A 12,116-nucleotide genomic window follows, 5' to 3' on the forward strand; every position below is an offset into this window, starting at 1 on the left:
AGCACTGTAAAACCCTTAAAAACAAAACAAACAATCCTCTCTTTTTCACATTTCAAGCACATTTATCTTTTCTTGTTTAATGAAAAGTTGTTTCTAAGTGACAATTGTGGGTTTTTTTGTTTTCTGTGTTTCAAGAAAGGAATGGTTGCAATTTAATTGATAATATGAAATGTCAGCATCTATCTATAATTATAAGGAGACAAAAGAGAAAGACAGCGATAAATACAGTCGAATTAGATGTTATACGTAGTGAATTTGCCCTATTCATAAAAAAAAAAAAAAAAAAAAAAAGGAAAATTCACTGTTAGAAAATTGAATCATAAAAAGCAATGTAACTTGAGCCTCAATGAAGCCTCTGATTTATAAAATCCTTTTAAAAGATTTTACTTCCATTTTCAATTGTTTTTCATGTAGAATTATTATTGGTGGAAGACATGTCGTAAATTTGATACTCATTAATTTTTTTTTTTAATTACGAAAATAGTTTACAACATATTCCCCTAACACCCCTCTGTCAAATCCTGGATTAAAAATGGAAAAAAAGAAAAACCCTGACTATAAAAATTAATCTTTTATTTCATTTATTTTAAGTTGACATGTGACTGCAATATTTATTTAAGGTTTGTTTTCAGATGAATTAATATTAGTGATTTTTTTTTTAAATCACGACTTTAAGTGTTTTGGGGTTTTTTTTTTCTATAGATAGATTTTTTTTTTTAATGGTAGAACCATCTTTTAGTGTTATCTTGTGCTTAGTACTTAGATTTTATATTTGGTTAAACTTGTCTAGAACTTAATACTCTTCCAATAGAGGCTTAATCTTGTGTTTCATAGCATCTTTCTGCTGTGTTTTATGTGTGTATGTGTGTGCAGGCGAATATTGAAAAGTCTTTTTACAGGTATGGTGCCATTTTGTATCTTATAATATTATTCATAAATTGACTGCTATGAATTATAGATTTGCACAATTTTCTCAGTATTAGTATTTGTGTTTATTTAGCAGTGTAAATAGATTTAATCCTTAAGTTTTACTATCGATTTCATGTGATATGACGTTTTTAATTCCAATAAATTAAACATTACAGTTAGCACTGCCTTGTGGCGTGAAATTATCAAACGATAACATATAATAATTACCTAAATTTTTACTTCAGTGAAAATTTACGTGCAAAAAGGCGTCCATCAGTGGTGATTATTTTTATAAGCACCACTAAGTCTGATCTTTTCCCCAAGTGGAACGAGTGGTTTGATACAGCAATCGAACTACCTGAATCTGATCCAGGTGTCCAGGTTAATTTCTTTATTTATTATTCATTGTGATATGGTTTTGGAAGTGAAGGATCATGATAATACTTTAATAATCGGCATGAATTTATTCTGTTCTGAAATTCTTCCCTGTCACTGTTTATTGTCATGATTTCTTATTAAGCATTTTTATATTAACGTGTAATTTCATCTTAAAAAAAAAACATTTTAAAATGTTTTTTGCTCAGTGTTTATAATTTAATAAATTAAAAATTGTATTTGGTTTCGTTGTTTTTCTTTTCCCCCGTATATCATCCCTTCCTTTCCCACTGGCTGTTTTGTTTTGTTTTGTTTTTAAGGGTTTTACGGCGCTTCCAACACATTTAGGTTATATCAGCGCCAGTAAAAAGGAAGAAAATGGGATAGTAAAAAGTTATAGAATTACAATTAAAGCACCCAAGAAAAAGTAAGACATAGGGGAACTAGGAACAAATAGGGATCAGATGTAGATTCCAAGAGCATATCAATATCACCAATGTACTTAGTTTGAGATCACCTATAAGTCTTATCTGGACACAAGCACAAAATCCAAGAAAGAGGAATACACTCAAATGCTTACATTATACATTGAAAATAACAATTATAATAATACATAACAGAGAGTTGATTTACAAAGAAAAAAACATCATCTCCCAAAACAATAACTATCAGGCCTGTAAATTCTCAGCCATTTGGCTGATTTCAGACTTTTGCATGATTTTCCAGAAACAGACTTTTAATCTCAGCCTTGATACCTATTTTTGTTATTTTGAACGCAAAACAAACGAATCCCCCCCCCCCCTCCCCCCCACCCCCTTTTATTTCTCATCTTATTTCGTTTTATTTTCTCTCTATTGTTCTATATTATAATATATTGCCATACGTCATATCGGGAAAACCCGAAAATAAGTTAATTTCGTTCCCTGGATTTTACCGTTCGTGATCTCGTGCTGAACCACGGAAGCTGATCTACTGGTCTGAAATCAGCTAATATTTTATTATAGTTATAGAGTGGCTGATTTCGCTGGGATTTCAGCCACTGTGACCTCACCAGGCCATAACCCGACTCGGCCAAGGTTGCGCATTGAATCATGGGACGGTGTGAAAGTGAGAGTTGCGGTTCCGGTAAAACTTTGTTTACAAACATTTCCAAGTAATCCTGCCCAGTTTTTGACTTTATCCATCTTTGATGATCCGAATTTCATTCTAAAGGAGTAAGCTCACAACTATATCGTTCTATTATCTTACAATTTTCAAGTGTTTATACATTGATACGATCTTTATTCATTAAAATGCCTGAGACTTTCGTCGACTGCAATGCCGATATTAAGGCAATCGACGCGTCTGTGCGAAACCGTTTTAAGTGGTCGTGGCTTGAAGAGAAGGATTTGCAAGGGAATTTTCTTTCGGATTACATAAGAAAAATTCCTGAAGCTGGACTTTGTTATTGTTTAATTTGTAAACGGCGTCTGAGTTACGGTGGTAGAGGCAAAGCATACCTTACTCGCCATGCCCAATCTTCATATCACAAGCTTGTCTTTGATGAAATGAAAGGAAACCAGACCCTTCCAGCTGTGTTTCAGACGTTCAGTAGACTGGATGGAGGAGCTGCAGTTGCTCAACCAGGACCGAGTCGACCATATGGTGCTGCACCAAATGTACTAGAGTCATGTGAGTATTTCATACCATTCCTTTTAAAAACAAAGCAAAACAATTTTCAGTTTCAATGTATTAAATGGTCCCGTTTGTGGCAGTGAAAATGTAAACAAATACTTATAATAGGTATCCCAAACTACCGCTGTGTGGCAGGCGAATTTGCCGGGATCGATCAAAAAGTGGGGTGTTAATATCTGTCTCTCTCTCTCTTGAATTAAACTTTATTTAATAAAAAAAAGGATAATATTATATTTCAATATCTGCTCTACAAGATGAGCTAAATATTTAAACTATTCAAGCTATGTGAACTTTTTAACAGCTATTCAAAAACGCTCTCATAAAGAGATCCGATTGCAAATTTTCGCTGTGAAAACTGCGTACCGATCGACCGAAATTCGGGTCTCGTCACAAGATCTGCTCGCGCTAAAAGCTGAACGGACCAACAGCTGTGAAATCAAGTGTGGGAGAATCTCCTTTTAATGCCCTTTCGTGTGGTGTAATTTTTTCGTTTATAAACACAACAAAAATATTATTAAAATTTAACTGAATTTGCCCTATTTTTGACTGAAAATTTGACTCTCTTAACGGTTAATAAACGGCGAAAAAATTACACCATAAAAATCTGCAGCATTTGAAGGCTATAATATCAAAAATCCAGCATGCTGGCTTGATTCAACACATAGCGCCATCTTTAAAAGCAAAGCCTTTGTTTCCGCTTTCTCTTTCTTTCTCTCCTACCGTCCGACGCGTGAGTTGATACACTGCCGGTGACCGAGACCGATTGTAACGTTTCCAAACAGCCATCTAGAATAGTCAAAAGTGTTTCAATTATGGACATGGACTTACTTGAATTATGTGGTAAGTAAATCTTATTGTTTTTTATTTTATTACGATCGGTGTTTGAGTAGATCGAAGCTTTTCTCTTTCTTGTCTTAATCTTATCATGATACTGTTTTCTCCACTCACTTTTCTGAATTAATGGATAATGTTTGTATTCGTGTTCATTCATGAAGGCTATTATTATTATTATTATCATTATTATTATTATTATTATTATTATTATTATCGGAGCCCACCGATCGCTAAGAATGAACGTGTCATCATTATCACTGATACTTCTAGATGAAAAATAAAATAATAGAAACTGGTCGTGTCAGTGTCCGTCCTGACTGCTAGACTTGTGCTTGTGATCCTACTGACTACTAGTACTAGGAAATGGAAAGTATCACACTATCGACGTCTAAGTCTAGTTGTTTCTCAATTTTCTGAAATTTAGATTAATTAAGTCAAGCTCATTCATTAAGAAATTATTGACAATTGGGACGAAATCTGGTGCACATTGTTTGATCTTATAATAATAATCTTAACAGGATTGCTCCATTCTTCATCAGGTGTCATCAATGAGTGGTATCTAACTTGTTTGTTTTTCAATCGTTTTTTTAAGATCCAGTTTCACCCATGCCATGATTGATGGAACTATTACTATTATACTATAGTGACTCAAACTCCAGTTTAAATTTAACTTTTAACCTTTTACTGTATAGACTACTTGGTAGAAAGGCTTGTTTTACTTTGATGCTATGGGATTGACTTGGTGATGGTAGCTTGTTTATAATATAAGTTTTAGATTTATATTAAATTCTTGAATCCTGCCTATTTGAATTTGACAGTTGAGTTTTGATAGATGGTGTTGATGGTAATGAGGAATCATTTCGCGCGTTGAGCTTGTTGAAATACGGGGTAAGGCGGTGTATAGAAACTATTTATTATTATTATCACATCTCAAATAAGTTTGAACATTTTAATTCTCCATTTTCAGATGACGAACAAATGAGTCGTCTCAGGGCTTCATTTTTGATGAAGGGGGAAAGGTCGTAGACCTGCACTCCCACCTGTGCAAGTGACACCTGTTTGTCCAGCTTTATCATCTGCGCTTTGAAGCCAAAACGACAGTGTCTGAGGTAAGGTTTCTATGAATATACGACACATCTGTTTTCGTTGTCACAGGCCACCATTATATTTTTTTGATAAATATTTTGGTTGTTTTTGATGTTTTTTACTGCGCTAATATTATCAGTACAGTGAGGCTAAACCAGCTTATGATTTGATTTTTTTTTTTTGTAAAACACAAGGTCCCGCTATGGAGCTTTCAGATTCATATAAGTTCATGATGGTCGCGAGTAGATTTTATTGTTAACATGTATGGTTGAGTTTATTTGGGTTTGTAGTTACAAGTGACTGAGTGACATAGACAAGTAAAAGACGTGTTTATGGCTCTTTTTATGATATAATTTAAGCATGCCTGCAACAGTCAGCAATTAGCAATGGGCCATGTGCTGTTGGTATAATAGCACTAGTTGAAAAATGGAATACAATTAAATTCTAAACCATCCCTGTGTTCCTCTCTCGAGCAAAGTATATTAATTTTTTCATACCTAATCCTTATCTTTTTTTAAACTTGTTGGATTCTGATGTATTATCAAGGGTTATCTTTTTGTATAAGATTCTATTTTTTTTCTGTTCTAATATACTAATGCATTAGTTATAAGCCCTTCAATATTTTCTGGTTATTTTTTCCCTTCTAGGTGGAACAATGGTTCTCCATGTTAAGTCAAGTTATCCTGTCAATAGTATCTGGCGAAAAATTTTGAAGGTGGTGAAGGCGGCAAAAGGGAAAGATAAAACGTTTTTGAATGCACCTGTGGATCTTCACCACATCAGTGATGCCCTCAATGCCATTGGTGTAGACATGACATTGGAGAAGAACAATTTTAAAAAGACTGTTGTGTCAAAGGAAATTGCTGTGGACCTCGGCAATTTTCTCCTGAAACATGGACATACTTATGGAGACTTCCATAAATTTCTAGGAGACATATCGTCTTCTCCTGTAATTTGCACGAGAGAGAAGTTACGAGGCATGTATCTCGCTGCAGAAACAAAGAAGGGGAAGCTGATAAAAAATATCAGCAGGGACCCAGCAGCACTTCAGGCATGGCTCAGGAAACCCTTCTTTCCCTGTCATCTGACGGAAATTCAGCTAAACTCTCCTCCTGCCACAGCCACAAAGCCACCCTCGTCATCGCCACCACCACCACCCCCACTGTCATCTACTGTTGACTGGCCAGCACTGAGTCCTCAGCCAACCGTTTTATTTCCTTCATCTGTACTACCATCATCGAGTCAACCTTCTACTTCTACTAAGATTCTCAGCTCACCACCACCGTCGTCTACTGTTAACTGGCCAGCACTGAGTCCTCAGCCAACCGTTTTATTTCCTTCATCTGTACTACCATCATCAAGTCAACCTTCTACTTCTACTAAGATTCTCAGCTCACCACCACCACCACCATCGTCCTGCATTTCTACTGTATCTGGTTCTACCCCTCATCTCTCCACGAATATTAATTCTCGGAATGTGTCCACACCTGATTCATGTTCAGCACCACTACCATCATCGTCATTCACTTTTGGTTCTACCCCTCTACCCTCTACGTCTGTTTCTACTCAGAATCCAGCCAAACCTGAATGTACCCCTGCATTGATCACTTCTGTTTTATTGCCAGAATCTTTTTCAGAGTCCCACATCCCACTTTCTTCCACAATTGTTAATGTTGACCATGTTAGAAGATTATCAAAGTCTGTCTCTTCCAAAAAATTGTTTTCATCTATAAAGTCGATTCATCAGAATGTAATATTTTAAAGAAAGACATTTTTAATTTAAAATTAAAGAACAAAACTTATGTCCGATAGAGCGGCAAATATGAAACTTTTGAATAAAAAAATTCATGAATGGCGTAAGAGTGTTTTGCATGATGAGGAATATAGACGGTCTATGTACACATTTTTTGTATTGTAACGCGCATTTTTTGCTTGGTCTATCTAAAGCTGTTGAGAGTGCTGTGTTAGGATTTGAGAGGGATGTAATTAAAGTGGGGGGTTCACTTGGGAGGGACAGTCAGCAAAAGTTTAATCATTTTCAGTCTAGTATTGGTAAAGAAAGTGCAGCCTTACGTGCTATAAGACTAACTGCAGAAGTATTGGGACCTCGGGGGATGAGAAAAATGGGGCAAGGGAAGAATGACTAAATTATTCTGAAGCTAATAATATTAAGTCTCAGTTTTGCAGTTTTAGAAGTAATCGTTTCAATAATATATTTGAAAATGCTCATGCTCTTTTGTACCATCATAAACATGTTCCTGATTTTCTAGAAAATGAAGTTTCAGGTGACAATTTAAAGCTTCAAAGTATTGTTGCAGATTTGAGGGATAGTAGGGTAATTTCTTTAGTTGCTGCTATTTCACTGTTTAATCTATCACTGGGCCATACTGGGAGTTGATGAAAAGTAAAATTCCTTATGGGTCATTCCCCTCTTATGTCAAAAAGATTGATGTTATTTTTGAGAAATTTATTTGTTAAGGATGATTACTGATGATGAAGCAGAAGCATCTTTTTTGTCAACTGCTGTCAAACGAAGGGTTTCAGATTCTGATGTTGATTGAATAACACTATGAGATTAAATTCAAGCTTCAGTTTAATTACAAAACCAGATAGAATGGACGTTTCAGGTTTCTCCTTTGTCAACAAACAGGATGAACCAAACAGTATAGATGATGTGGTAGTGCCGTTAAGTTGAATGCGTTTGTTGGTAAAGGGGAAACACGAAACATCCATTCTTCTATCTGTTTTTATAGTTAAATTGAAGCTTACATTCAATTTCACATTATTTATCGCTTCGAGTAGCAACATTTACATTATATTGATTAATGAAATTATGTATCTATTTCCATCACTTTACATTTGATCAGTGACATGCTTTGTTTAAACAATTGTTGTTTCTCATAATTATGTACCTATCATGTAGCTTTTCTGATTTTTACATATGTTTTATTTACTCATCATGTTTAGCGTCAAGCAAGATGGCTTTCTATTATTTCAACATTTTTAACACGTCTGAGTGTACTTAAACACTTTAATATGTTTTTTTTACCTGGAAGTTCGTATTCATACAATAAGGGAGTCCAATATAATGTCTATTTCTATTTAAACATTTTATAGATGCATGTAAAATGTGTATAGTGGAGAGCCAATGATAACCCTTATACTCATACTGATGTTGGGCTATTAGACCATAATAGCAATATTATAGTCCGTGTTTAAATTAATCTTTATCATTTATAGGCTATGTGGATATGATCAGCTTCCAGAGTCCACGTATGTATAATCTGTTATTAGATATTATATTGGACTCCCTGTATGAATATGAACTTCCGGGTAAAAAAACATATTAAAGTGTTTAAGTACACTCAGGCGTGTTAAAAATGTTGAAATAATAGAAAGCCATCTTGCTGATGCTCAACATGATGAGTAACAAGAGCGCTAGGATAGGTTTGCCTGGTGTCTGTGCATTTATATGCATTAAAGCGTGTCCTTATACCGTTGCCTTAGTTATATAAACTAAAATGTGTTAGGGCAGGGCGTTGAATTTTAGGTTGATTGTTGAGGTGTCTCAAAATATGTACTTATGGATAGGTATTAATTTTCATGTTCGTGGGTTGCATTGGATATTGTATGCTTTTGTGTACTGACTTTTTTGTCTAATGTTTTTATTTATTTATTTTATTTGATCGACTGTGCGCCACCAGTAGGTGCAGCATTAACTTCCATTATTGTGTTAGGTCGTGGTATGAATTTTTGACTTTTCCCCCCTTTTTGACATATATTTCTGTTGATTTTCGAGAGCTTAAATCTTGATTTCTTCTCAACTCTGTTTTTGTCATTCTTATTGTGAAAAGGACATAAAATTTGGATTCCCCATCCCTCGAATCATTTGTATGTGAAGTTTCATAGCCATATCTCATCATTTAAATTTTTTGTAGCGGAAACACTGTTTATTTCTCAAAATGTCTTCCTTTGGCGATTTCGGCCTTTTTTCGAATTTTGAGACGTAAAATCTCAGTAATTATTGCCTCTATCTCTCTGAAAAAAATTGGGCTTACTGTCTGGTGCCAGTTCTAAGGCTCAGATAAGTTTTATGCCTTAATTTAGATTACTGACGAGTCTGCAAAGTGCCGAAGATGGTACATCTGGCGATTTCGGTGAAATTATTTTCACGCGGGTCATGTTTTTTCTTGATTTTGATGCTGTATAGTAACTGAATTATACTAGGTGAATATTTGTTTGAGTATTTTTCTTATTCTCTATGTCCATGGCTTGCGATTGCTTGCAAATTATTCAATTTTGTTATTATTTTGTTTGTTTTGATGCACCTTTAACTTGCTGTTTGGTAGCATGTTCTGTTAGTGTACGAAAATTACAAGTTATTAAATAAATAAAAAATTCGTAACTTTTTTATTTGTTGTCCGATTTTAATCATTTAAAGACTGTTGTTCATGGTTTGACAATCTGTATTTGTTCAATTCAAAATAACAGCAGTTTTCTGCAGTTGAAATTTTAGTTTGGGATACCTACTTATAACCAACACAATCTTGAGTGTTCAGATATTTTCTAGTGAGATTAATAGTGAGTAGTTTTCAACTTGAGACTGGCAAGAAAAACAGTAAATATTGATGAAATGTCATCCGCAACCCTCTCATATGAATTTTTAAATGGTTGTTGCTTGCCTTATCCTTCATTTTTTTTTTTGGAAGGGGGGTTGTTTTTTATCTGGGGTCCTACTCTGTGTGTGTGTGTGTGAGAGAGAGAGAGAGAGAGAGAGAGATTCCAATAGTAAGTTTTCATTTAATATTATAACTGCGCACTTTCTTTCTAGTGACAAATCTAATGTCTTTTTGAAAACTTTGTTTTCATTGACAGTAGCTGCACAATCTGTTCAAGAAATTCAACTTCCAAAGCCCCCAATCATGAAGGACAGGATTTCCAACCAAGAGGCCATGGTCTGTTCTTTCATCGCTGAGCATTCCCTGCCTTTGTCTACTGCACCTCATTTGATTGAGTTTGCTCAAACTCTTTCCCAGGACCGTAAGGCATTGCATTCTCTATCAATGGAGCGTCAGACTGCCACTTACAAAATGAAGTATGGGTTGCATGAGTTGGAGAAAAAACGTCTTGTCAAGAAGCTTCAGAGTTGCCCCTTTAGTATGAATCTTGATGAGAGCACTACCAAGCACGGCAAAAAAGAGTTTTGAATGTTTTAGTTTGTTTTTTTGATGAGGCATTGGAAAGAAGTGTAACGCATCTGTACATGTCAAAGGAGATGAAAGTTGTAAACGCTGAGACAGTCTTCAACACAGTAACCCAGAGTTTGATTGAGGACAAAATTCCGTTTTTCAACTTGATGTCTATCTTGTCAGACAGTGCAGCATATATGAGAGGATGTAACAGTGGCTTTTTAAAATAATGAAGGATTCCTATGCACCTCATCTTTTAGATATTGATGGAGATGTTTGTCACCACCTTCACAATATTTCAAAATTATTTTCATCTTCCATCGATGAAGGAAACCATTTGACAAAATTATTGGATGATTTATTTTATGACTTTTCATCAAGCCCTGATTTGAGGGAGGAATTTTTTTCTTTATGTAAAATATTCAATGTTAAAGGCCTTGTTCCAAAGGAGAGAGCTGGTCATCGCTGGATGTCTTTATTTGATTGTGCAGAAAGGCTGGACAAGATGGAACAATTTCTGACTGTTTTTTATTATTCTTGGCTGTCGAAAGACGACAAGGACATTTATAAAGATTTTATTGTTTCAATTTTCACTGAGATGAAAGTTAGCTCAGCTGATAGGCAGAAAATTTTCAGTGTATTAAGAAAATTAAAAAGTAAAAATTTAACGCAAGCAGGAAAAGCAAGGAAGCTTCGTATTTGTCACAAGCTGTTTGTTGACCAGGACAAGACACTGTTTCTAAAGTATATTGTACTGTCAATTTTCCCCTTGTTTAAGAATGTTATTTTATCTTTGGAACAAAAAGTTCCCACCATTCACCTACTGTACCACAAACAAGTAGAGATATTTTCAACATTTTTTAAATACTTTGTCAAGCCAGAATTTATTAGAGAGTCAGGAAGGAGACTATCTCAGTTGGATTTGACAAGAAATGATATTTTTTTACCTCTTGATTTGATTTTTGTTGGCCAATGCAAGAATGTACTTTCATGCATGCCATCTTCTGATGCGACCTCTTGGAAGCAGAATATTTTAATTACATACAAGAAAGTTGCGTTGTACATGCAAAATAAACTACCACTCAGCAATCCATTACTTCGACTATTATCACTGTTGGATCCACGGGCATTTGGTCAAACAGAAACCTGCAGCATCCTACAGAAATTACCTGACCATTTCCCCACCATACATGCCCCGAATTTCAACCAAGAGATTATAAATTTACAGTCAGATCTGGATATCACTCCCAGTGACTGTGAATTGGATGTGTGGTGGGCCAATGTGTTTAGGCTGAAAAAATATCCTGATGTTCAAAAGATCATGTCAGCCTGCCTGTCAATTTTCACAGGACCAAGAGTGGAGCAGTCATTCAGCATGATGAATACCATTATCAGAGAAAATTCCTCCTCAATGGTCATTCCAACTTATGAGGCCATTCAGTTTATAAAATATCAGCTCATTACTTGCTCCAAAACCTCTCTTCAACTATACAAGCGTCCTGACCCTGCCTTTTCACCAGTAGATCCTTCCCTGGCGTTCCACATGCAGACAGCTGCCTCCAGACAGAGAGAGACTTTAAAGAGGAAGGGTGATGCCCTAGCTGAGCCCACATCAAAGAAGTCATAGATATGGTGTGCATGTTATTCCCCAACTCCCTGTGTCAGTATTGTGTCATCAAATTGTAAGTAGATTTAGATATTCGTTATGAACTCTGTATTATTATCTAATCAACACATCCATTTTATATAAATCAGCAGGATTTTATGTTACGTTTTTTTGTTTGTTTTTTTTTTTTGGGGGGGGGGGGGGGGGGGGTCATGCGAACATATGGCTGACATTTTTCAGCCTTTTCGCAAATTGTGCATTTACAGGCCTGAACTATGCATTTGACTGTTTCCCTCCGAGCTAGGACTCCGGCCGGGGCCAGGATAAAACCAAGTAATCTCATTCCAAGACAAAGACAGAAAGCATGTTGGAAAACAGTTATAAGGGGATAGAAGACACAGTATGTACCTCCCTGCCCACTATGGGAGGTCAGGAACCCCACC

General features: G+C 35.5%; 1 protein-coding gene across 1 annotated transcript in view; it reads left to right on the forward strand.

The window, feature by feature from the left end:
* Positions 1-2,359: 2,359 nt before the first annotated feature.
* Positions 2,360-12,116, forward strand: part of LOC144979955 (uncharacterized) — a 15,229-nt gene continuing 5,472 nt past the window's right edge. The window contains exons 1-2 of the mRNA XM_078927299.1: positions 2,360-2,955; positions 9,754-11,749. Of these exons, the coding sequence (XP_078783425.1) occupies positions 2,577-2,955; positions 9,754-10,085 (711 nt within the window). The 5' untranslated portion in view covers positions 2,360-2,576 and the 3' untranslated portion in view covers positions 10,086-11,749. The remainder of the gene's footprint in view (positions 2,956-9,753; positions 11,750-12,116) is intronic.

Source organism: Berghia stephanieae, chromosome 9, assembly GCF_034508935.2.
Source record: "Berghia stephanieae isolate SIO BIC M18660-M18661 chromosome 9, UCSD_Bste_1.3, whole genome shotgun sequence".
Lineage (NCBI taxonomy): Eukaryota > Metazoa > Mollusca > Gastropoda > Nudibranchia > Aeolidiidae > Berghia > Berghia stephanieae.